The sequence below is a fragment of the Anser brachyrhynchus genome (genome assembly GCF_964034855.1).
Source record: "Anser brachyrhynchus genome assembly, contig: SCAFFOLD_56, whole genome shotgun sequence".
Lineage (NCBI taxonomy): Eukaryota > Metazoa > Chordata > Aves > Anseriformes > Anatidae > Anser > Anser brachyrhynchus.
Window position 1 is genome coordinate 851,797 of NW_027663703.1, and position 26,739 is coordinate 878,535.

Here is a 26,739-nt window from a genome sequence, read left to right on the forward strand (position 1 = left end):
GATCCTGAAAGTTTCTTGGTGGCTTCAGAGAAAGGCTTGAGTGCTATCTGGGGATGCTTGTGTACCCTAGGAGATGTGCTTGTGTGCCCGAGGGAGAGGTTTGTCTGATCCAGGGCAAAGCTCTGTTTCTCCAGGGAGGATTTTGGGTGCTCCAGGGAGATGGTTGGGTGCTTTCTGTGTGATGCTTGGCTCCAGGGAGATGCTGGAGGGCTGTGGGGAGATGCTTGGTTCCTGCACGTTGGTGTTTGTGTCCCCTGGGGGATGCCCGGGTGCCCACGGGGACATACTTAAATGACTGTGGCAGGTGCTTGTGCACCCCATGCAAGCTCTTGGGTGCTAAGGGAGGTGCTTCCCATGTCCAGTGAGAAGTTTGTGTGCCCCAGGTGGTGGTATGGAGCCCTGGGGAGATGGTTGAATTCTCCACTCAGATGCAGGAGTGTGCTGGGGAGATTCTTAGGTACTGCCATGAGGTGCTTGGGTGTTCTAGGGAGGTGCTTGTGTGTTCCAGGGAGGTGCTTGTGTGCTGCAGGGAGATGCTTGGGTGACTGGGGAGAACTTTGGGTGCTCCCGGGAGGTGTTTGTGTGTCCCAGGGATATGCTTATTTGCCCTGAGGAGATACTTGTGTGCCCTGGGAACATCGTTGGGCTCTCTAGGAAGATGCTCCTCTTCCCCTAGGGGACACTTGGATGCCCCAAGAGGTGCTTGGGTACTGCAGAGAGCCGCTTGCATTCTCAAGGGCTATGCCTGAGTGCTCCAAGTGTGTTGTGCTGTGCCTTAGGGATGTGCTTGGGTGCCCCTGTGAGAGGTCTGTGTGCACCTGGGGGTACATGTGGCCCCGAGGCAGGTGCTTGTGGTCCCCAAGGATGTGCTTGGGTCCCCCAGGTGGTGCTTGGGTGCCATGGGAAAATGCTTCCCCAGGGAGATGCTTGTGTACCCGGGGAGATGTTGGCTGACCCAGGCCCACGGATAGTTTCTCCAGAGAGGTGCTTCATTGCTGGAGGGAGATTCCTGGGTGCTCAGAAGACGTTCAGGGGTGACCTATGCAGATGCTTGAGCACCCACGAGTGATGCTACTGTTCCCCAGGCAGGTGCTTGGCTCTTCCAAGGAGATGCTTGGCTTCTCTCTTTAGGTCTGTGGGTGGTTCAAAGTAATGCTTGTCTGCCTTTGGGCGGTGTTGGAGTGCATCAGGAGGTGAGAGGTTTAGACAGTGCAAATTCTCTGTGCTCCAGTGAGGTGCGTGAGAGCCGTGGGGAGGTGCCTGTGTCCTCCAAAAAGAAGCTTGGGTTCCCTGGGGAGAATGTTTGTTGCCTCAGGGACAGAGCTGTGTTCCTGGGAGTTTCTTTGGAGCTCCAGGGAAAGGCTTGCGTGCTCCAGGGTGACCCTTGGGTTTCTTGGGGAAATCCTTGGCATGTCCTGAACAATGTTGGAGTTCGCAGGGGCCATTCATTGCTGCCCCAGGGAGTTCCTTCCGTGTCCAGTAAGATGCTTGGTTTGTCCCGCAGGATGCTTCTGTTCCCTTGGGAGATGCCCGCTCTCCACAGAGAGATGCTTTGATGGTGAGTGTGATGCTTGGCTACTGGCATGAGATGCTTGTGATCCCCATGGACGTGCTTGTGTTTCCAAGGGAGGTGCTTGGGCTGCCCAGGAAGATCTTGGCGTTTCCTGAGAGGTGGTACTCAGTGGATGCTCGTTGGTGCTGCTGGAGAGACTCAGGAAGATGCCTGGGTTCTCTGGGGTGGTGCTTGGTTCCTCAGGAATATCCCTGGCTACCTGAGGATACACTTCGCTCCTCCTATGGAATGCTTGGGTCCCTAAAATGTTCATGCTTGTGTGCCCTGCAATGATGCTTAAAGAAATGGCTGCAGGGAGCTCCAAATGTTTCCATTGGTGTTCCAAAGCAATGTGCCTGGGGAGGAACTGTGTAGCTCCAGGGAGAGGCTTGAGTGCTGTGCAGAGATGCTTGGTTCCTCCAGAAGGATGCTTCTGTTCCCTAGGGAGATGCTTGTTTTCCCAAGAGAGGTGCTTTGATGGAAAGTGTGCTTTTTGGCTACTGAAATGCTGAGATGCTTTTGTTCTCCGAGGATACACCAGAGATGCCTGCGTTACCGAGGAAGATCTCTGTGTTCCCTGAAAGATGGACTCAATGGGTACTCAGTGGAGATGCCGGGGTGACACAGGAAAATGCTTGGATTCTCAAAGGATCTCCTTGGTTGCCCCAGGAAGATTCCAGGGTGCTCCAGGGAGGTTCCTGAGTAACCTGGGAAGGGCCTGATGTGCCCAGGGAAATCCTTGTCTCCTCCAAGGTTCTTCAGGGCTGATCCAGGGAGTTTGCCCCGGGGGCATTCGTTGGAGCTCCAATGGAATGCTTGGCTTCCTGGAATTTTTTTTTCCAAGTTGCTTCAGTGGTTCAGAAAGATGCTGTTGTTCCCAGGATATATTTGAGGGTCCTCCAGGGAGGTCCATCCAAGGTCTTCCCTGGACAAACCGTGGGGAGATGATCAGGAGGTGCTTGGTTTTCCTGGGGATATGCTCAGGTGCCCAAAGAGGTGCTTGTGTTCCCCGAGAGGTGCTTGGGTGCTCCAGGGCAGGAGCCTGGCTCTTAAAGATTGCATGCTCCAGGGAGATCCTTGTGTGTCCAGGGAGACAGTCAGGTGCTGCAGGGAGCTGCTTGGGTGCTCCTGGTTGGTGCCTTCTTTTCCCCAGAGGTGCTGGGGTGCGCTGGACTGATAAAGGAGTGCTCCAGTGAGTGCATTTGTTCCTCAGTAAATCTGCTTGCATTCTCTGGGGAGATGGTTGAGAGGTATTCGGGTGCTTGAAGGATGTACCTTGGTTCCCTGGGGAGATGCTTAAGTACTCTTGGTATTTTCTTGACTTTTCTAAACAACCCTTTAGTGGTCTGGGACAATTTTTCAGTGCATCCGCAGTGAGATGCTTGAGTACTAGAAGGAGATGCCTGGGTCCACAAGGAAAATGCTGATGTTCCCTGGGGTGCCCACGGGGACATACTTGAATGACCTAAGGAGAGTCTTGTGCACCCCATGGAAGCTGTTGGGTGCCAAGGGAGGTGCTTCCCATCTCCAGTGAGATGTCTGTGTGCCCCAGGTGGTGGTATGGAGCCCTGGGGAGATGCTTGGGTTCTCCACTCAGATGTAGGAGTGTGGGTTTGAGATTCCTGGGTACTGCCATGAGGTGCTTGAGTGTTCCAGGGAGGTGCTTGGCTTCCCTGGGGAGATTTTTGGATAATACAAAGAGAGGCTTTGGTGTTCCAGTGAGGTGTTTAGGTGCCCTAAGGATATGCTTGAGAGCATCTCCTTCGTATACCAAACACCTCCCTGGGCAACCAGATCAACACCTGTAGGTGCCCAAGGACCTGCAAAGGCCACCCAAGAATATCTTTCAAGCAGCCAAGAATCTCCCTTCAGCAATGAAGCACCTCTCTGGAGAAACCACACATCGCCCTGGGTAAGCCAAACATCTCCCTGGGTACACAAGCATCTCCCTGGAGAATCCAAGCACCTTCCTGGAGCACCCAAGGAGTTCCTCAGGGTCTGTAAGCTTTTTCTCATGGTACACAAGCACCTCCTGGGACAACCAAGCACCTTGCTGGGGACCGGAATCACCTGCTTGTGAGTCAGAATTTCATCCAGAGTCACCCTAGAATCTCACAGGGGCAACCAAGCAGCTCTCTAAGGGACTCAGCAGCACAAGTGGAGCACTCCAGCACCTCCCTGCACCACACAAACTGCTCTCTGCAGTACCCAACCACCTCCTGGGGCTTCCGAGTGTCTTCTCAGAGGAACTGAACAGCTTCCTAGAGAGCCCAAGAATACTCCCAGGTCAAACAAGCTTCTCCCCAGAGCACATAAACATATCCCTGAGGCACACAAACACCTCTCTGGAGCATCCAAATTCTCCCCAGGTCACCCAAGCATCTCCCTGCGACACAGAAGTACCAAGCACCTCATGGCAGTACCCAAGGGTCTCCCCACCGCACTCCCACATCTGAGTGGAGAACCCAAGCATCTCCCCAGGGCTCCATACCACCACCTGGGACACACAAATATCTCACTGGAGATGGGAAGCACCTCCCTTGGCACCCAAGAGCTTCCATGTGGTACACAAGCACCTAGAAGGGTCATAATATGTCCCCGTGGGCACCCACGCATCGTGACAGGGCACATAAGCACCTCCTTGGAGATATCAGGCACCTACCTAGAGCATTCAAGAATCTACCCTAAATAAGAAGAATATCCTTCAAGCACCCAAGCATCTCCATACTTCTATCTAATACCTTCTTGGAAGACCCAAGCACCTCTCTGTGGAAGAGTAGCATCAACCGTGGGCACCCAAGCATCTCCATGGGGCACCCAAGAAAATCCTTGCAGGACCCAAGCATCTCCACACAGCAATGAAGTACCTCCTTGGAGAAACCTGACAAACATCTCCCTGGGGAACACAAGCACTTTCCTGGAGGACCCAAGGATCCCCCTGGAATCCCCAAGCATTTTTCCAGGGCACACTAGCATCTCCTTGCTTGACCCAGACAACCTTCCTTGAGCGCATGAGAATCTCTCTGGAGCACCCAAGCATCTCCACAAAGCATCCATGCACTTTTGTGGGACACCCAGGTTCCTCCCATTGATGACAAAGCCTGTCCCTGGGGTGTGCAAGCAATCCCTTATGAACCCAAGAAATTCCCAGATCGCACAAGCATCTCCCAGAGGCATCCAAGTACATTCTGAGAACACCCAAGCATCTATCTGGAGCAATAACGCACTCACTGTGGCACCCAGGCGTGTCCCTGGAGCACCCAGACATGCCCCCGGGGCACCCAGGCATCTCCTTTGAGCATTGTAACATCTCCCCAGGGCACACAAGCACCTCCTGGTACAAACAAAGATTGCCCTGGACACCCAAGTCTTGACACGGAACTCAGAACCGTCTCCCCAGGGTACACAAGCACCTCAAGGGATAGCCGAGATCCCCCATGGGGACCTCCAGCCCCTCCCCATGGTTCACTAAAACCTCCCTGGGGTACACAGATATGTCTCTGGGAACCGAAAGCATCTCCACAGAGCATCCAAGGCTTTCTCTGGAGCACTAGGAACCTCCCTGGGGTATAAAAGCATTACAGGGGCAACCCAAGAACCTCCCTAAGGCACATCTGTCCCCAGGCAGAGCTCCAGACACTCCAGCTGCTCATTGACAGGGAGGGCGATGCCCCCTCCTCGTGTCCTTAGCCTGTCCTTCCTAAAGAGTCCGTGTCCTTCCATTCCAACACGCCAGTCATGGGAGGCACCCCCCCACGTCTCCTCAGTGCCAGAGGTCATTTCATAGCAGCGGGCACAGATGGGGCTGAGGGACTCAGTGCGTTCTTCTTGCCTTAGTCTTTGCCAAAAAGCTCCCTCTCCTCTGAGCTCAGGGATATGGGAGAGAACCAGAAAATGGAAAGAAATTGTCGGTTGAGGTGAAAATTGTTGAAGGGGACAGAAAAGGAAGGGAGAATAATAACAACGGAATTGTACCAAGCAAGGACAGCCAGCAGCATCCTGGGCTGTGTGAGCCGGGAAAGGCCAGGGGATACAGGGAAGGGACGATCCGGAAGACGGCATCCAGATTTTGGGTCCCCAGGACAGGAGGGATGTCAGCAAGCTGCAGCGGGTTTGGCACAGGGCCCCCAAGATGCTCTGGAGCACTCTGCCTGTGAGGAGAGGCTGAGGGTGCTGGGCTTGTCCAGCCTGGAGAAGGGCAGGACGAGGGGGACCTCCTCTGGCTGTAGCTCTGAGGGGGTTGTGGAGGATGCAGAGCCAGGATCTTCAGCTGGGTTCAGGGTGGGAGGACAAAAGACAACAGCTGTGAAGCTGAAAGAGGAGAGCTTCAGGCTGGAGAGAAGGCAAAAAGCCTTTTCACCATGAGCTCAGCCAGGCGTCACCTGGAGGCTGTGCAGTCTCCATCTTTGCTGGTTTTGCAAAATGCAACAGGATCATGCCTTGAACAGCCTGTTCTGGCTGTGCTTGTGACAACTTGGGCTGCAGGCCTCCTGAGGTCCCTGCCAACATGCCTTGTGGTCCTTTGACCTCAGGCCCAATTTCTGCTGGCGACAGAGGAGATGCTGTGGGGCCTGAATCCTCCTGTGCTGTAGGGGACCATCTAAAGCCAGGCAGGTGATCTCCGTCTCTTCACCTGTCTGAAGGGAATGCATACTCTGTCCTGGCCCTAAAGGACAGCTGAGCATCGTTTCTACTTTTGCCACACTTTCCTTTCACCTGGAAAAATGAATATTGCATGCAGGTTCATGGCCCTGATTTCCTCCATCTGTGCAGCGAGGTCAAAATCTCAGTGTTACTTACTTTTCTGCAAAGACTGTGAATTGTCATGGACCTTGCATAGGCAGATAAGATTGGGGGTGGGGAGGGGGGGGCGGGTCACAGGGCTTTGTACAAGATGCAGAATGATCTTATTTAATGGTGTTGGCCTAACAATACTAGAAATGTTTTGAAATGCCAATAAAAATTAAAAAAAAAATAAAAGAAAACAAAACTAAACAGAAATAAAGGCAAACTTCTAAAGCATTGAGAGTTTATGATTGATGCACATTTCCGCTTTTACGATTTTTGTGATTTTGTTTTCCTTTGTTTTAATAGTTAATAATGGCCAGTGTTGATGATCTGAGACACACTGCCCAGCCTCCACCTGCAGCTCCTGAGGGCCTCCGGTCTCCCACAGGTCCTCTTGACAGCTCCCAGCCCCAGTCCAGAGGGGCCTCTGAACCTAGCAAGGTCTGCCTGGAAGGGTGAACAAACTATTCCAACATAGGAAAGAAAATAAAAATAAATACATAAAATTTAAAAAAGAGCGCATGTTCATCACCTCAAACACTCTGTCTGAAACAGTTCTTGTATGGCCATCCCTTGTGGAAGGTGACCGTCATTAGCTGCAGCTTGCACTGGGCACACAGCTGAGGAGAGTGTTTTACTGAACTGCATCACACTTACCTTTGGTTGGTTTTCAATGGGGAGCAATCCTTCTGTGCCTGCGTGCAGGCAGTTCTGTGGGGAAAAGGTCTGGGAGTTGGTGCAAAGGAGCTGTAACATGCAGCTGCAGCCCCGACTGGAGAAGTCTGATGGGAGGAGAAGTGCTGCAAGTCCCAGGTGGCTCCTGAGAGAAATGGTGGGGCTGGGGAGGTGAGGAGCAAGGTTGCCCACAGACTGTCTGGCCTCAAGGGACTGCTTTTCCAAGCTGACCAGGCCTCCTTAGGAGACCCTCTGGGTCAATAGCAAAGGGAGAGGGCAGGGAATCGAAATACATCAAGAAAGAATCCAACCTGAAGGGAAAACTCTCTTGTTATCAACTGTTCATTGAAATCTGCCTCATTCGCTACCCTCCCGAAATCTCCCCACTTAGATGTACAAGCCCTGAAGCCTTGAAGGAACTGCTGGGCAGAAAGAGGGCACAGGAGGGCTCTCTGCATTGTACTGAGCCCCAGGGTGTATTTGGTGCTGAGTCCGTGGACCTCTGGTCCTGAGAGGAGATAGCGCCGGGCGCACAAGAAGGGAAGGCCAGAAGAAATGCTGAAGTTTCTGGGAGTGTTAATTGGTCCCACTGGGGGCCATTACCACCACAGCTCCCCCACGGACCTGTTAGAGAAGGAAATGGGAGGCAGTGACGACAGGCAGGCAAAGGCAAAGTAAAGGTGGCCCTGATGCCGAGCAAAACCTTCATGTGTTTTATCAAAGCAAACACCAAGGCCTGACACCCAGCTCTGGGAAGAGAGCTTCTGTCCCTCATGCTGCTCTTCAAGGGGCAGTGGGATCTGGGCTGTGTGATGGCAGCTAAAGGACAACAGTACAACACCAGTGCACAGGGCTGCAGGGAGGCCACATGGTTTCAGTGCCAGGAGCACAATGTGTCGTCTCCTGGGTCCCAGTGGCAGAGACAGCAGTCAGAGCCAAGGGGACAAAGACCTCTGCTCTGTCAGGGCCTTCCAGCCCTGTCAGTGCCCTTGGACGTCTCCCCACAGGTTGTCGTATCCTGCCCCATGCCTGAACCATTTTCCCTGCAGCCTGGGGACATCCAACCTGCTTCCCCACCGCAGCATCTCCCTACCCATACTAGGAACTGCTTGTGCTCACTGTCTTTGACTTGAAACACAAAGCCATGGGCTGATCCAGACTCCCTGGCAGTCACCACAGCACTGCCCTTGGAGTGCCATTTCTTTCTGCTCATCACCATTTTGGACCTCCAAAACAGCAGATTGTGGTGGCTTTCCTTTCTCACGTTCTTTCTCCCTACCCAAAATGGGCCATCATCTCTGAAAGCAGATTTCCAGCTCTCAGGAGCTCCTACAAGAGTGCCCTGAGCCTGAGCTTCAGCAGGCCTAGGAAGCGCAGGGCTCTCAGCCTCCACACGCATGACCCCTAGCCCTGTCTTGGCACACCTCCTGTGAACCCTCTCCATTCCTCACTATTCCTTCAGAAAAGGAGCCTCATACTGGGAAAGACTCTTCCAGTTAGGGCCACACCAGTGTGCAGTCATGGAAGATGAGAAGTGCCTTGCCTGGGTGGACACACTCCTCCTAGTGCAGCCCAGCGTGGACATGACCATATCCGTGTTTAGCACTGCCGGCTCATATGGCATCCCTGGTTGTGCCCAGGCTCTTTTCCTCCTGGTTGCTCTTCCTGCAGTCCGGTCCAAGCCTGCTGTCATGTATGGAGCTGTTCTGCCCCTGATGCAGAGCATCACAAGGTGAGAAAGAGAGGGTCTCTTCTCCTTGGAAAATGCAATGACATTTATTCACCAAATCCAAGAGTTTCACAAGAAACTGCCCATCCTGAAATGTACCGCAACGGAACCTGGTCATGGAAGTCATCTTCAAGCATGTAGAGGATATGTTGATCAGGAGTAGTCAGCATGGATTCCCCAAGGAGAAATCACGCTTAACCAACCTGATAGCCTTCTATGATGAGTCGACTAGCTGGGCAGATTATGGGTGAGCAGTGAATGTGGTGTTCCTTGATTTCAGAAAGGCTTTTGACACTGTTTCCCATAACATCCTCATAGACAAGCTCAGGAAGCATGGCCTACCTGAGTGGACAGTGAGGTGGATTGATAATTGGGTGGATGGCAGAGCTCGGAGGGTTGTGCTCAGTGGTGTGGAGTCTAGTTGGAGGCCTGTAGCTACTGGTGTCCCCCAGGGGTCAGTACTGGGTCCAGTCTTGTTCAGCTTATTCACCAATGACCTCCTTTTCTTTTGGCTCTATATCAGGATCTGCCTTTGTCCCAGCAGCTGCGGTGCCTTGCAAGGGGCTGGGGCTGCGGTGGCCATGCCCGAGCTCTGCAGCACCCTGTGGCAAGGCAACCTTGAGCGTGGTTGCCACGAGCCCTGCCTGCCCTCCTCCTGCCACGCTCCGTCAGGCGGCTGCAGCAGAGGGGAGCATAAGTTTCACAATATGCCTATACATATTCATAACCTGTCCCCGCTTCGTATTAAAATTAGTTCCAAGGAGTCATTTCCATAAACTCCTCCCATCTGCGCTTGCGCAGTGCATTCTGGTGGTGGTCGTCGGGGGTCGTGGGGATGAAGATTGATGACTCTTCCTCATCACCGCTAGTTGACCTCTTGTCTCTGCGCAGACTCAGTTGCTTCTTGGATCTTGTCCATCCACAGGACCAGTTTCTACCAGTTTCTTAAGATAGGCTCACACTCTTATTAAGAGACTGACCTTGGTAAAGGGGCCCAAGGCTTCTTGCTTTAATTAATTTGCACAAGCACCATAGTTAGTAAAGACACTAAGTAGGATCCTAGTTTCATGCCGTCAGCACTCTATCTCTACTTGATAAGATTCCCCTAACTCCCTCTCTCACCAGCAACTGCGGTGCCTTGCAAGGGGCTGGGGCTGTGGTGGCCATGCCCAAGCTCTGCAGCAGCCTGTGGAAAGGCAAGCGTGAGCGTGGTTGCCACGAGCCCTGCCTGCCCTCCTCCTGCCACGCTCCGTCAGGCGGCTGCAGCAGAGGGGACCCACAGCCAGCCCCTGGCTGCTCTCTGCCACCCGCCTCTCCAGTGCCATCCCTGCTGCCTTGGGTGCTCTGTGACGCGCTGGGTGACCTCACAAGGCCTGCCGGCCAGCACATCTCCTGCGGGGCAACCAGGCCGCACAGCGGCAGGGACCTCACCACCGCCCTTCCAGCCTCCTCCCCTCCCCTCGGCCACGGCCTTGTCTCTGCTGGCAGGAGCGGCCTTGGGAGGCGCTTCCTGGCCTCCCCTCCCTAGCGAGCTGAAAGGAAAAATGGTCTCTTCCTTGACAGAACAATGGCATCAAATTTGAAAAGCTTCATTGGCAGGTAGGTGAAACCTTTACTAGGTTTTGTTAGATAGAAGGAAGTTTAGAAACTTTCATCCCTGATGTTACCTTACTCACTAATTAGTCAGCTTTATCTATAAGAGCCTCCAGACTTGTATCTCAGAATGAGGGCAAGCCGACCCAGGCCTAGAGGATGTGTCAGAAGATTAGGCGAGGAACTCATGCTATGCGTATATCCTTGGATGTGTAAGCAACTAAGCTTTGTATGCATGCCTAAGATGAAAGAAGAAGAGAAGAAAGATTTAGATGGCTTGAGCATGGACAAGAACTGGATTCAACTAACGAACATAGTGAGGAAGACTACCGATGACCACCAGAGACCCCTGAAAGACCAACAGTGGAAACAAATGTGCATGGGTCAGAGACATTTACTGATTTTAATGAGTTACAGGAAATAGCATGAATATGTTTTGGGGAAATCTGATTAACATGTATGTTTTGATTGTATATAACCCCTATAGCTCAAACAGTTCTGTAAGCACACTAGGTGGAGTGATCCCCACTAAGTCCAGCACCTCAGTAAAAGAACGCCTGCTATCTATAACTCAAAACTGAGTCTTAGAGAGCTCCTTTGACTGGCTTTTATAGTATCACCCTCGCCTCCTGCCAGCTGCAGGAGGCAGCCCTTTCCCCTGCCCAGCAGGATGGCAGTGCCAGGGCAGGACATGGGAGAGTTAGGCCCTGTAGCGCCCATGCAGAACGCTTGTGGCAAAGTGGGAGCTGAGATTGGGCTCTGTGGTGCAGAGGAGGCCCCATGTAGAAAAGATGAGGTTAAACAGCAACTTTGCAGGGGGGGTCTCCAGCTTGGTTTGGCACGGGAGGCTTCTGGCCACAAAGGGGCAAGGGATGGGTCAGCCACAACTTCTCTGGGCAACCTGTTCCGTTGACCACCACCCCCAAAGGAAAGAATATCTTCCTTATACCTTATTTTAAAGTACCCTCTTTTGGCTTTAAAACATTACCTAAAGGCCCCCTTTAGGTACTGGAAGGCTGCTATAGGGTCTCTCCAGGCTGAAGAGAACCAGCTTTCTCAGCCAGTCTTCATTGAAAAGGTGCCCCAGCCCCTCTGTCATGTTTTTGGCCTCTTCTAGACTCCTTCGAATACTTCCATGTCCTTCTTGAGTTCGGGGCCCCAGAGCTGAATGCAGTAATCCAGGAGGGGTCTCCCGAGAGCGGAGTGGAAGGACAGAATCACCTCTCTCAAGCTTTGGGCCAAACTTCTTTGATGCAGCCCAGAATACAGTTGGCTTTCTGGGCTGCAAACTCACATTGCCGGCACAGGTTGAGCTTCTCATCCACCAACACCCCAGGTCCTTCTCCTCAGAGCTGCTCTCTACCTATTCTCCCCCCAAGCCGGTATTTGTGCTTGCGGTTGCCCCAATCCAGCTGCAGGACCTTGCACTTGGCCTTTGGGAACCTCATGAGGTTCTCACAGGAAAATCTCTCAAGTCTGTCCAGGTCCAACTGCATATCATCCCTTCCCTCCAGTGTAGCGACTGCACCACCCAGCTTGGTGTCATCAGCATACTCGCTCAGATTGCACTCACTCACACTGTCCGTGTCACTGACAAAGTGTTAAAACAGTGCTGGTCCCAATACTGGCCCCTGAGGAACACCGCTCTACTGACCTCCAGTTGGACATTGAGCTGTAGACTCCAGCTCCTTGAGGGTGACCATCCAGCCACTTCCTTACCCACCAGGTGATCCATCCATCACATGCATGTCTCTCCAATTGAGAGACAAGGATATGGTGTGGGACAGCGTCAAATGATTTGCACAAGTCAAGGTTCATGACGTGAGTTGCTCTTCCCCTCTCCACCAATGCTGTAAGCCCATTGTAGAAGGCCACCAGATTTGTAAGGCACGATCTGCCCTTAGTGAAGCCATGTTGGCTGTCACCAAGAGCCTCCAGTTTGCTGTCGCCACCAGTCCAGAAGGCAGGGTAGCGTGATATGTCAGAGAGAGGCATTTGCAATGAACGTGTGCAAGGAGGGTGACAGAAATCTCATGGGAACACTGGGGGTAATTACTGGAGTTCTGCACAGAGAAATGTCAGGGCTCTGTGAGGTGCCCACATCCGAGCTGGCCTCACGTACTGCTCATACACACTGGGCTCTTCAGAGACACGGGTCCCTGCCTTGCACACACACAGGCAGTGCACTGCACACTTGCAGGGTCCCTCTGGCTCCTGCAGCCACTGCCAGAGGCTGGGAGGCACCTCAGCCCTGCGGTGCATCGCCCTGCTCTGCCCTCCGCTGAGATGCCCCAAGGCATGAGGAATGGGCACAGGGATCTCGGAGGTGCAAGGAAGCACATCTCAGAGCTGCGTTCAGGTCTTGCACTTTGGACTAGATGATCTCTGAAGGTGCATTCCACCGGGCCTGTTCTGTGCTATTCAGGCAGATGCCCCATGGTTGTTACTCTCAGGATGAAGGAACCTGAAGACACTCTGCCCCACTGGTCTTCATGACACCCCTAGGGATAGCTGATGGCCTTTGTGCTCGCTCTTGTTCCTCTCTCCATGTGCGTACGATGTGCCTGCAGGTAGCAGCAGCACCAAAGGGTTTCTGTTCCCATGTCTCCCTTGGGGGAGGCCAGCTGTGTCACTCAAGTGCCCAATGCCTGTCCCTGCCTGCGGTCCCAGCATGGCCACACAGCAGCACTGGCACCAAGCTGCAGGAGCAGCCAGGCCTTACACCGCCAGCAGGGCTCAGCAGGAGAGGGTGGCAGTGGCAGGAGAGCAGCTCTGCATGGACCCAGAGCTGGCACTCCCAGGCTGGACTGCTGGGCCACGACTCTTTTCCCCTCCACCTCTGCACACAGGCACTGTCCCTGCAGCTACAGTAAAGGCCCTGGAGGAACGATATAAGAAAAAAATGTTACTTTATTTGGTTTAAATGGAAAACCAAAATGAAGAATATTATTTCTAAGTGAACAAAATTACTCAGAATATTAGTGGAAAGTACCAGCAACACAAGAAAAAAGGGCAGGCATGGCCTATCGTGAGTAACGTTTTCAGGTGTTTTCAGAAGAAGAGAGGCAAGAATGTTTATTGGTTATGAAAAACACCTGGTCATCAGTGTCCATATGGCATTCTTGAGCTCCTGGTTCCTCATGCTGTAGATGAGGGGGTTCACTGCTGGAGGCACCACTGCATACAGGACTGCCAGCATCAGGTCCAGGGATGGGGAGGATATGGAGGGGGGCTTCAGTTGGGCAAACATGATGGTGCTCATAAAGAGGGAGACCACAGCCAGGTGAGGGAGGCACGTGGAAAAGGCTTTGTGCCATCCCTGCTGGGACGGGATCTTCAGCACGGCCCTGAAGATCTGCACATATGACAGAGCAATGAAAATGAAACAACTCCCAAATAGAAAAGCACTAACCACAAGAACTTGAACTTCCCTTAGGTAGGAGTCTGAGCAGGAGAGCTTGAGGATCTGGGGGATTTCACAGAAGAACTGGTTGAGGGAATTGCCACAGCAGAGAGGCAGTGAAAATGTATTGGCAGTGTGCAGCACAGCGTGGAGAAAGCCACTGCCCCAGGCAGCTGCTGCCATGGTGGCACAGGCTCTGGTGCCCAGGAGGGTCTCATAGTGCAGGGGCTGGCAGATGGCGATGTAGCGGTCGTAGGCCATGATGGTGAGAAGAGATAATTCTGCTGAAATCAAAAAGACTAGCAAAAAGACCTGTACAGCACATCCTGGGTAGGAAATGGCCCTCGTGTCCCAGAGGAAATTGGCCATGGCTTTGGGGACAGAAGTGGAGATGGAGCCCAGGTCGAGGAGGGCGAGGTTGAGGAGGAAGAAGTACATGGGGGTGTGGAGGCGGTGGTCGCAGGCTACGACTGTGATGATGACCCCGTTGCCCAGGAGTGCAGCCAGGTAGATGCCCAGGAAGAGCGCGAAGTGCAGGAGCTGCAGCTCCCGCGTGTCTGCGAATGCCAGGAGGAGGAACTCGGTGATGGAGCTGCTGTTACACATTTCTTGCCTCGGAGAAAGGGAGCCTGTCCAAACGAAGGAAAGACTGTGGAAATTTAATGCAAAATCCATTGCTTGTCTCAACATACACCACACAAAAAACATACTGCCTTATGCATTTCAGGACGATCTTTCTGCCGCTCCTTGTCTTTTCTCTGGTTGGTGCTCTGACAATGCCACAAGAAGCAGGGGGCTGTGCTGTGGGCTGTGCAGCAGTCAGTCCTGGTCTACAGCAGCAGGTAAAAGGGAACCTGGATTGATCTGAGAAGTCCACAGGCCAGGGACAAGTCCCTGCTGCAGGACATGAGGGGAAGGTCAAATAATTCCCTAAGAAACAACAAAGGTGATATCAGTACCGTCTGTATGCTGAGGTGTGTGAGGTGCCTCAGAGCAGCAGCAATGCTCAAGGAGCCTTAGTCTCTAGTACAGATGTTCCTACTCCATTACCATCCTTCTGCCTCAGCACATGGGCAGGAAAACGAAGCAGATTCTAAAAGTGCACTGCCTTCAGGTAGCTCCTGGTGGGCATTTCTGCTGTGCAGTGCCCTGGGGAGGTGTGGGGCTGTGAGCAGCCTGCCCCAGGCAGCAGGCTCTGGGCAGCAGCAGGACCCTGCCCTGCCGTGCCGTGCCGGGGGGGCTCCTTCCAGCCGCAGCTTCTCCCCCCAGCCCCTGGGCAGCTCCCCGGGCAGGCTGAGTGCTGAGCCTGGCAGGCGGCAGAGGCCCTGCCCCGCCACACAGCCCCTGGGGCACAGCAGGGACCCTGCTCTGCACCACAGCCCTGGGCACCCCTGCCTGCACCCCCGGCTGCACAGCCTGCAGCCGGCCCCAAGACAAGGAGCCCTCGGGCCCTGCACGCTCACCCTGCAGCACACAAGCCCTGCGTGCCCTTCAACTCCAACACCGAGCGTCCTCCTGACAGCTGCCATCGCCTGAGGGCTGTGCCAGCTCCAGGAGAGCCTGGCAGGGTGCGCAGCGGCATTGCCCTGCACCCAGACACTTACCGTGGGGAGGTGGCTGTGAGGATTTCTCCCTCTGCCAGCTCTCCCCTGCCTTTCTATGCCAGGCTGCCCTGAACCTCTCTCCCCCTCCTCTCCTCTCCCCATGCCAGCTGCACGCAGTGCCTCCAGCCCTGCTGTGCCTGGCACAGGAGCTGCTCGTGGGTGGCTGAAGCAGCTTCTCAAGTAGTCCAAGTCTGATGCAAACTGCAAAGCCTCTCCCAGTGTTAACGGTGCCACTGAGGGACATTACTGACAAAGCCTCCCCATGGACTTGTTAGAGCAGAAAAGTGCAGGCAGTGATGACGGGGAGACCAAGGCCCAGGAAAGGTGGCCCTGGTGCTGAGGAAACCTTGATGTGTCCCATGAAGTCCAACAGTCGGGCCCTGACCCCAGCCTCTGGGAAGGGAGATCCTGTCCTTCCAGCGGGGTTTAGGGCTCTTTCTGGGTCAGTGCACAGTGTGTAAGGGCAGTGCCAAGTACAAGGCTACAGGAGGACATCTCCTAGGCTCCTGGAGGGGGAGGAGGAGGCATTGAGACCCTAATGCTGTAAGGATGAGGTGTCTCCTCATAGGCCTCACTGACAGAGACAAGAGCCAGAGCCCAGCAGACAAAGCTGTTGGCTCTGTCAGGGGCTTTCATCTTCCAAAGGATCCTTGACAATAACCGTCACAGGCTGTGCTGTGCTGTTGCCTGTCTGCACCTGTTTCCCTGCAGGACTTAGATACCCACCTTGCTTCCCCACCTTGCTCTCACCTGAGCACCTCCCTGCCTTGACTGATGTCTCTCCATCTGCCCTCAGTAATCCATGAAACACAAAGCCAGGGCACTGATCCTGACACCCTCTGCATGACGTCTTGCACCACAGCTCTGCTCTTCAAGAAGCATTTCACCTCATACCCCCATCTCACCACCCTGAATCTGAATTTTTTTGATGTCCTTTCTTTCCCATGTTCTTTCATACAAAGAGGAAAAACTCCACCATCACTGCAACCACCCCTCGAGCAGTCTCAGCCTACTTCTCTACTGCCCAGAGCCTGCACGACACAGGGCCAAAGAAGCCCAGGTCCCTCAGCCTGGGCCACCCTGCTCCAGAGGTAGCCACAGCAGCACTGAGTCGAGAGGGACGATAACCCAAGTGGTCTGGGTGGCCCCCGCTGCCTCTAGTGCAGCCCCGTAAGGAGCTGGCCTTGCTCCCTCTCAGCATGTCCCACTGGCTCCTATGGTGTCCTCGTAGCACCCACGCCTTCTCCTCAGGGTCCCCCCTCAGCTGCTCACGTCCAGCCCTGCCCTGATGGATGCAGGTATTCTGCCCCACGTGCAGCACTGGCCACGTCTCCTTGCCACCTGCAGGGGGTTTCTGCTGGCTGAAGGCTGGACATTCCCAAGGTCCCCCTGCCCTGAAGCTCCCTTTTGTCTCCTGTTCATGGTTGGGTGCCGATGGCTCACCCTGATGGTGGTGACTCTCACACGATAACAGCGTGAGGAGTGTCAGGACTCTACAGGCACTAAGGGAGGTACTTGTTTAGTGGAATTTCTGACCCACGCAAAAATTACCATGAGAACCATCTCTGAAACACCCAATGACACTACAAAGCAAGCAAAGCCAGGACCAGAGGGAATGTGTGTTGGGCTTTTTGTATGCTAGGATATTTTCTAGGAAAATATATACCTGTACAAACACACATAAAAAATGGATCCCGTCAGCACGAGGAGCAATGGTTTGAATCCCAAAGAAGGGTAGATATAGATGAGGTATGAGGAAGAAATTCTTTTCTGATCAGGGTGGTGACTCCTAGGAAGAGGTTGCCCAGGGAAACTGTGGATGCCCCATCCCAGAAAGTGTTCAAGGGCAGGTTGGATGGGGCTTTGAGCAAGCTCGTCTAGTGGAAGGTGTCCCTGCCCGTGGAAGGAGGGGTGGAATTAGATGACCTGGCACTTCCCTTCCAAGCCAGTCCATTTTATCAGTTGATGCTCAAACATCAACCATCTCCCTGCACCCCTCCTCTCTGCAGGGAGGGGGACCATATCCCAAAGGAATCCTCCAAGCAGGTCCCTCAGCAGGCCCAAGGCTGCTCACCTCAAGTCCTCTGCTTTGCCTTGTGCTAAAGAAGGGCAATGGAGCTGGTGAAGGCTCAGCAGAAGTGCTGAGACACAAAGCTGGCCAAGCAAACCCAGACACAAGGACAAGACACAAACCAGGAGGATTCCTCTTAACAGAAGAGTAGAGCAAGCAGCTGGAAATGGAAGATCTCTTTATAAGAGAACTTTCCAAGCTAGAGAAGGAGAAAAGCATATGTGTGGACCTTGAACAAGGAAAGGAAAACTTGCTAAACATGGATAAGAAGCAAAGAAGGAAATAAAAACACCAACATTTTTAATTAAAACTTCAAGAATTATTTGGTATTCATTACCTGTGAAGTTTATGAAAGATGCCAGAAATATGTTCTTGGAGGTGAATCTGACCCATTTTGTGTCACTGACAAAGCTGTGAGTCCAAAGAAATAAGTAGTGAGTGGTGTCCCAGTGGGCAGGGGGGCAGCAGTGGCTGTGTCACCCAGGTGTCACAATGGGCAGAGGGGCAGCGGTGGCTGTGTCACCCAGCTGTCACAGTGGGGCCGTGACATGGCAGCCCAGCTGGGATAAAGGGCCCTTGGTTGCGTGCAGGCCCCAGTCAGGATGGAAGCCCCTGGCAGCAGGCAGCAGAGGGCAGAGCAGGGCAGGACAGGGAGGTGAGTGCGCCATGGAGCAGGGGCTGAAGTGGTGTGCGAGGCTGAGCAGGGCCAGAGTCCCGCTGCAGCGTGAGCAGGGGCTGGAGCTCAGCAGACTGGGTGTGTTGGGGAGATCCTTGGGTGCTCCGGGAAGAGGCATGGGTGCTGCAGGGTTATGTCTTGGTGTGAAGGGAGGTGCTTGCTTGCTCTGAGCGAGACAGTTGGGTGCTCCAGGAAGGTGTTGGATTCCTTGGAGAGGTGCTTGGCAGGTCCACCAAGATGGGTGGTGTGCCCAGGGAGGTGCTTGCGTGTTATGCCAAGATGCTTTAGGACCTGCAGGGAGATGCCTGAGTGACCAGGGCAGAACCTTGGATGCAGCAGGGTTATGCTTCTGTGCTCTGGGGAGGGAGGTGCTTGTGTGCCCTGGGCATGTCCTTGGGCTCTCTAGGAAGATGCTCCTATTCCCCTAGGAGATACTTGGGTGCCCCAGGAGGTGCTCGAGTACTGCAGCAAGCAGTTTGTCTCCTCCAGGGAGGGTCTCCAGAGACATGCCTGGGTGCCCCCGTATTGTGCTTTCTTGCTCGAAATTGATGGTTGGGTGCTCTGGGAATGTTCTTGTGTGCCTCCAGGAGAAGACTGTGTGCTCCTGGAAGGTGCTTGGATGCCCTGCGGAGATGCCAGCATGCCCTGGGAAAATGCTTGGGTACCCCAGGGAGATCCTTGGTCTTCAAGAGAGGTTCCTGGGTTCCCCAGAGAGATGTTTGGCTGTCCCCTGAGATGGACGGTTTCATTACCCTTCAAAGTAAGGTTTGTTTGCTTCTGGTTGATGTCTTAGTGAGGTAGGAGGTGCTGGGTTCACGGTGGAGTTTTCAGCACCCCAGTGAGATGCTTGAGTGCTGTGGGGAGGTGCATGGGTCCTTCTGGAAGATGCTTGTGTTCCCTGGGGAGAAGACTGGTACCTCCGGGATCAAACTGTGTTCCCGTGGAAATGCCTTGGAACTGCAGGGAGATGCTTGGGAACTCTAGGGAGCCTTGGATGTCTTGGGTACATCCCTGAATTGTCCCAAAAGATGTTGAGGTTCCCAGGAGACATGTGAGGGTGCCCCAGGGAGGTGCAACAAGCTCCTCCCTGGAGAAGCAAAGCATTGCCCTGGTTCACACCAACATCTCCCTTAGGCACACAAGCACGTCCTGAGGGTAGCCAGGCTGCTCCATGCAGCACACAGGCATCTCCCTGGAGCACCCAACAGTCTCCCCACACCACCAACCTGTCTTCCTCGCAGGACCCAAGCACCTCCCCAAAGCACATGATCTTTTTCAAGGAGCATTCAGGCACCTCCCTGGAGAAGACAAGCACCTCCCTATTGAAAGCCAAAATCTTCGCTGGGAGCACAAGCATCTTCCTGGAGCACCCTCCACAGCACCAAAGCATCTCCCAGGAGCACCCAAGCACCTCCCTGGAAGAGAACGGCATCAGTGTTGGTACCCAAGAATCTCCACGGGGCATCTTCCTGGAGAAGCCATGCAGCTCCTCACAGCACTCAGGCATCTCACTGGAGCACCAAAGCATCTCCTCAGGGCACCCAAGAACCTCCCCAAATGCTCTAACGTATCCCCAGAGCTCCCAAGGAAGTTCTTTGAGTATCTGAGCATGTCAGATGTCAGTGCATGTCAGTGCACAGTGGGTAAGGGTCTGGGTGGCCCCCGCTGCCCCTAGTGCAGCCCCGTAAGGAGCTGGCCTTGCTCCCTCTCAGCATGTCCCACTGGCTCCTATGGTGTCCTCGTAGCACCCACGCCTTCTCCTCAGGGTCCCCCCTCAGCTGCTCACGTCCAGCCCTGCCCTGATGGATGCAGGTATTCTGCCCCACGTGCAGCACTGGCCACTTCTCCTTGCCACCTCCAGGGGGTTTCTGCTGGCTGAAGGCTGGACATTCCCAAGGTCCCCCTGCCCTGAAGCTCCCTTTTGTCTCCTGTTCATGGTTGGGTGCCGATGGCTCACCCTGATGGTGGTGACTCTCACACGATAACAGCGTGAGGAGTGTCAGGACTCTACAGGCACTAAGGGAGGTACTTGTTTAGTGGAGACCCAGGCAAGAATTACCATGAGAACCATCTCTGAAACACCCAAACACACTACAAAGCAAGCAAAGCCAGGACAAAATGAATGCTGGGCTTGTTCTCTGCTAGGGTATATTCTGGGAAAACATATACCTGTACAGACACACGGACAAAATGGATCCCTCCAGCAGCTGGACTTGGACCCTCTGTCTAGCCAGGAGCTTGCCCCACAGTCCCCTCCCATTTCCTAAACTCACAAACCGTAACGAGTCTCCTGTTCAGAATCACTGAGCCTTTGATGCTGGGAGGCAGCAAGCTCCCACCATTTATCTGCCTCCTCCTCCTGTTGATTTTGATCAGGAGTTCCTTTCTCATTCGTGCCAGCCTCCTGCCACTTGGCTTACTTCCCGTGTGTCAGGTTGGACCGTTCATGAGCTTGACAAGGAGATGATAGACCAAGGAGGGAGCAATGGTTTGAATCTTTAGGAAGGGTACATTTAGATGAGGTATGAGGAAGAAATTCTCTTCTTATCAGGCTGGTGAGTCCTAGGAAGAGGTTTACCAGGGAAACTGTGGATGCCCCATCCCAGAAAGTGTTCAAGGGCAGGTTGGATGGGGCTTTGAGCAAGCTGGTCTGGTGGAAGGTGTCCCTGCCCATACCAGGGAGGTTGGAATTAGATGACCTGGAATGTCCCTTCCAAGCCAGTCCATTCTATCAGTCGATGCTCAAACATCAACCATCTCCCTGCACCCCTCCTCTCTGCAGGGAGGGGGACCATATCCCAAAGGAATCCTCCAAGCAGGTCCCTCAGCAGGCCCAAGGCTGCTCACCTCAAGTCCTCTGCTTTGCCTTGTGCAAAAGAAGGGCAACGGAGCTTGTGAATGCTCAGCAGAAGTGCTGAGACACAAGCTGGCCAAGCAAACCCAGACACAAGGACAAGACACAAACCAGGAGGATTCCTCTTAGCAGAAGAGTAGAGCAAGCAGCTGGAAATAGAAGATCTCTTTTTATGAGAGCTTTCCAAACTAGAGAAGGAGAAAGACATATGTTTGGACCTTTAAGAAGAAAAGGAAAACTTGCTAAACATGGACAAGAAGGAAAGAAAGAAAGAAGAACACCAACACTTTTGATTAAAACTTCAAGAATTATTTGGTATTCATTACCTGTGAAGTTTATGGAAGATGCCGGCAATATTTTTCTTGGAGGTGAATCTGACCCATTTTGTGTCACTGACAAAGCTGTGAGTCCAAAGAAATAAATATTGAGTGGTGCCCAGTGGGCAGGGGGGCAGCGGTGGCTGTGTCACCCAGCTGCCACAGTGGGGCCGTGACACGGCAGCCCAGCTGGGATAAAGGGCCAGGGGTGCGGGCAGGCCCCAGTGGGGATGGAAGCCCCTGGCAGCAGCTCCGAGGGCGGAGCAGGGCAGGACAGGGAGGTGAATGCGCGATGGAGCAGGGGCTGAAGCGCAGTGTGAGCCTGAATGGCCCAGGAAACTTGAAGGGTGTGCTGGTGAGTGCAGAGGAGATGCTTGTGTGCTCCCCTGAGATGCCTGGGTGCCTCAGGAGATGCTTTCTTGCTCCATGGAGATTCTTCGCTATCCCAAGAATATTCTGGCTGCTCCCCAGGCTTCTTAGCTGCTCTATCCAGATGCTCCCTGGGTGTGCAGGGAGATGCTTGGTTTCTCCAAGAAGACACCTGGGTGATGCAGGGAGTTTCCTGACTGTCCCAGGAGGATGGACTGGTGATCCTGAAAGTTTCTTGGTGGCTTCAGAGAAAGGCTTGAGTGCTATCTGGGGATGCTTGTGTACCCTAGGAGATGTGCTTGTGTGCCCGAGGGAGAGGTTTGTCTGATCCAGGGCAAAGCTCTGTTTCTCCAGGGAGGATTTTGGGTGCTCCAGGGAGATGGTTGGGTGCTTTCTGTGTGATGCTTGGCTCCAGGGAGATGCTGGAGGGCTGTGGGGAGATGCTTGGTTCCTGCACGTTGGTGTTTGTGTCCCCTGGGGGATGCCCGGGTGCCCACGGGGACATACTTAAATGACTGTGGCAGGTGCTTGTGCACCCCATGCAAGCTCTTGGGTGCTAAGGGAGGTGCTTCCCATGTCCAGTGAGAAGTTTGTGTGCCCCAGGTGGTGGTATGGAGCCCTGGGGAGATGGTTGAATTCTCCACTCAGATGCAGGAGTGTGCTGGGGAGATTCTTAGGTACTGCCATGAGGTGCTTGGGTGTTCTAGGGAGGTGCTTGTGTGTTCCAGGGAGGTGCTTGTGTGCTGCAGGGAGATGCTTGGGTGACTGGGGAGAACTTTGGGTGCTCCCGGGAGGTGTTTGTGTGTCCCAGGGATATGCTTATTTGCCCTGAGGAGATACTTGTGTGCCCTGGGAACATCGTTGGGCTCTCTAGGAAGATGCTCCTCTTCCCCTAGGGGACACTTGGATGCCCCAAGAGGTGCTTGGGTACTGCAGAGAGCCGCTTGCATTCTCAAGGGCTATGCCTGAGTGCTCCAAGTGTGTTGTGCTGTGCCTTAGGGATGTGCTTGGGTGCCCCTGTGAGAGGTCTGTGTGCACCTGGGGGTACATGTGGCCCCGAGGCAGGTGCTTGTGGTCCCCAAGGATGTGCTTGGGTCCCCCAGGTGGTGCTTGGGTGCCATGGGAAAATGCTTCCCCAGGGAGATGCTTGTGTACCCGGGGAGATGTTGGCTGACCCAGGCCCACGGATAGTTTCTCCAGAGAGGTGCTTCATTGCTGGAGGGAGATTCCTGGGTGCTCAGAAGACGTTCAGGGGTGACCTATGCAGATGCTTGAGCACCCACGAGTGATGCTACTGTTCCCCAGGCAGGTGCTTGGCTCTTCCAAGGAGATGCTTGGCTTCTCTCTTTAGGTCTGTGGGTGGTTCAAAGTAATGCTTGTCTGCCTTTGGGCGGTGTTGGAGTGCATCAGGAGGTGAGAGGTTTAGACAGTGCAAATTCTCTGTGCTCCAGTGAGGTGCGTGAGAGCCGTGGGGAGGTGCCTGTGTCCTCCAAAAAGAAGCTTGGGTTCCCTGGGGAGAATGTTTGTTGCCTCAGGGACAGAGCTGTGTTCCTGGGAGTTTCTTTGGAGCTCCAGGGAAAGGCTTGCGTGCTCCAGGGTGACCCTTGGGTTTCTTGGGGAAATCCTTGGCATGTCCTGAACAATGTTGGAGTTCGCAGGGGCCATTCATTGCTGCCCCAGGGAGTTCCTTCCGTGTCCAGTAAGATGCTTGGTTTGTCCCGCAGGATGCTTCTGTTCCCTTGGGAGATGCCCGCTCTCCACAGAGAGATGCTTTGATGGTGAGTGTGATGCTTGGCTACTGGCATGAGATGCTTGTGATCCCCATGGACGTGCTTGTGTTTCCAAGGGAGGTGCTTGGGCTGCCCAGGAAGATCTTGGCGTTTCCTGAGAGGTGGTACTCAGTGGATGCTCGTTGGTGCTGCTGGAGAGACTCAGGAAGATGCCTGGGTTCTCTGGGGTGGTGCTTGGTTCCTCAGGAATATCCCTGGCTACCTGAGGATACACTTCGCTCCTCCTATGGAATGCTTGGGTCCCTAAAATGTTCATGCTTGTGTGCCCTGCAATGATGCTTAAAGAAATGGCTGCAGGGAGCTCCAAATGTTTCCATTGGTGTTCCAAAGCAATGTGCCTGGGGAGGAACTGTGTAGCTCCAGGGAGAGGCTTGAGTGCTGTGCAGAGATGCTTGGTTCCTCCAGAAGGATGCTTCTGTTCCCTAGGGAGATGCTTGTTTTCCCAAGAGAGGTGCTTTGATGGAAAGTGTGCTTTTTGGCTACTGAAATGCTGAGATGCTTTTGTTCTCCGAGGATACACCAGAGATGCCTGCGTTACCGAGGAAGATCTCTGTGTTCCCTGAAAGATGGACTCAATGGGTACTCAGTGGAGATGCCGGGGTGACACAGGAAAATGCTTGGATTCTCAAAGGATCTCCTTGGTTGCCCCAGGAAGATTCCAGGGTGCTCCAGGGAGGTTCCTGAGTAACCTGGGAAGGGCCTGATGTGCCCAGGGAAATCCTTGTCTCCTCCAAGGTTCTTCAGGGCTGATCCAGGGAGTTTGCCCCGGGGGCATTCGTTGGAGCTCCAATGGAATGCTTGGCTTCCTGGAATTTTTTTTTCCAAGTTGCTTCAGTGGTTCAGAAAGATGCTGTTGTTCCCAGGATATATTTGAGGGTCCTCCAGGGAGGTCCATCCAAGGTCTTCCCTGGACAAACCGTGGGGAGATGATCAGGAGGTGCTTGGTTTTCCTGGGGATATGCTCAGGTGCCCAAAGAGGTGCTTGTGTTCCCCGAGAGGTGCTTGGGTGCTCCAGGGCAGGAGCCTGGCTCTTAAAGATTGCATGCTCCAGGGAGATCCTTGTGTGTCCAGGGAGACAGTCAGGTGCTGCAGGGAGCTGCTTGGGTGCTCCTGGTTGGTGCCTTCTTTTCCCCAGAGGTGCTGGGGTGCGCTGGACTGATAAAGGAGTGCTCCAGTGAGTGCATTTGTTCCTCAGTAAATCTGCTTGCATTCTCTGGGGAGATGGTTGAGAGGTATTCGGGTGCTTGAAGGATGTACCTTGGTTCCCTGGGGAGATGCTTAAGTACTCTTGGTATTTTCTTGACTTTTCTAAACAACCCTTTAGTGGTCTGGGACAATTTTTCAGTGCATCCGCAGTGAGATGCTTGAGTACTAGAAGGAGATGCCTGGGTCCACAAGGAAAATGCTGATGTTCCCTGGGGTGCCCACGGGGACATACTTGAATGACCTAAGGAGAGTCTTGTGCACCCCATGGAAGCTGTTGGGTGCCAAGGGAGGTGCTTCCCATCTCCAGTGAGATGTCTGTGTGCCCCAGGTGGTGGTATGGAGCCCTGGGGAGATGCTTGGGTTCTCCACTCAGATGTAGGAGTGTGGGTTTGAGATTCCTGGGTACTGCCATGAGGTGCTTGAGTGTTCCAGGGAGGTGCTTGGCTTCCCTGGGGAGATTTTTGGATAATACAAAGAGAGGCTTTGGTGTTCCAGTGAGGTGTTTAGGTGCCCTAAGGATATGCTTGAGAGCATCTCCTTCGTATACCAAACACCTCCCTGGGCAACCAGATCAACACCTGTAGGTGCCCAAGGACCTGCAAAGGCCACCCAAGAATATCTTTCAAGCAGCCAAGAATCTCCCTTCAGCAATGAAGCACCTCTCTGGAGAAACCACACATCGCCCTGGGTAAGCCAAACATCTCCCTGGGTACACAAGCATCTCCCTGGAGAATCCAAGCACCTTCCTGGAGCACCCAAGGAGTTCCTCAGGGTCTGTAAGCTTTTTCTCATGGTACACAAGCACCTCCTGGGACAACCAAGCACCTTGCTGGGGACCGGAATCACCTGCTTGTGAGTCAGAATTTCATCCAGAGTCACCCTAGAATCTCACAGGGGCAACCAAGCAGCTCTCTAAGGGACTCAGCAGCACAAGTGGAGCACTCCAGCACCTCCCTGCACCACACAAACTGCTCTCTGCAGTACCCAACCACCTCCTGGGGCTTCCGAGTGTCTTCTCAGAGGAACTGAACAGCTTCCTAGAGAGCCCAAGAATACTCCCAGGTCAAACAAGCTTCTCCCCAGAGCACATAAACATATCCCTGAGGCACACAAACACCTCTCTGGAGCATCCAAATTCTCCCCAGGTCACCCAAGCATCTCCCTGCGACACAGAAGTACCAAGCACCTCATGGCAGTACCCAAGGGTCTCCCCACCGCACTCCCACATCTGAGTGGAGAACCCAAGCATCTCCCCAGGGCTCCATACCACCACCTGGGACACACAAATATCTCACTGGAGATGGGAAGCACCTCCCTTGGCACCCAAGAGCTTCCATGTGGTACACAAGCACCTAGAAGGGTCATAATATGTCCCCGTGGGCACCCACGCATCGTGACAGGGCACATAAGCACCTCCTTGGAGATATCAGGCACCTACCTAGAGCATTCAAGAATCTACCCTAAATAAGAAGAATATCCTTCAAGCACCCAAGCATCTCCATACTTCTATCTAATACCTTCTTGGAAGACCCAAGCACCTCTCTGTGGAAGAGTAGCATCAACCGTGGGCACCCAAGCATCTCCATGGGGCACCCAAGAAAATCCTTGCAGGACCCAAGCATCTCCACACAGCAATGAAGTACCTCCTTGGAGAAACCTGACAAACATCTCCCTGGGGAACACAAGCACTTTCCTGGAGGACCCAAGGATCCCCCTGGAATCCCCAAGCATTTTTCCAGGGCACACTAGCATCTCCTTGCTTGACGCAGACAACCTTCCTTGAGCGCATGAGAATCTCTCTGGAGCACCCAAGCATCTCCACAAAGCATCCATGCACTTTTGTGGGACACCCAGGTTCCTCCCATTGATGACAAAGCCTGTCCCTGGGGTGTGCAAGCAATCCCTTATGAACCCAAGAAATTCCCAGATCGCACAAGCATCTCCCAGAGGCATCCAAGTACATTCTGAGAACACCCAAGCATCTATCTGGAGCAATAACGCACTCACTGTGGCACCCAGGCGTGTCCCTGGAGCACCCAGACATGCCCCCGGGGCACCCAGGCATCTCCTTTGAGCATTGTAACATCTCCCCAGGGCACACAAGCACCTCCT

General features: G+C 53.7%; 1 protein-coding gene and 1 long non-coding RNA gene across 2 annotated transcripts in view; one reads left to right on the forward strand and one right to left on the reverse strand.

Moving 5' to 3' along the window:
• The window catches only part of LOC308186999, a 207,176-nt gene that overhangs the window by 113,878 nt on the left and 66,559 nt on the right, over positions 1 to 26,739 (forward strand). The window lies entirely within an intron of this gene.
• LOC308187000 (olfactory receptor 14C36-like) lies at positions 13,221 to 14,391 on the reverse strand. The gene has a single exon (XM_080609159.1). It carries the CDS (start codon positions 14,344 to 14,346, stop codon positions 13,420 to 13,422), a length of 927 nt encoding a protein of 308 aa, XP_080465285.1. The 5' UTR covers positions 14,347 to 14,391; the 3' UTR covers positions 13,221 to 13,419.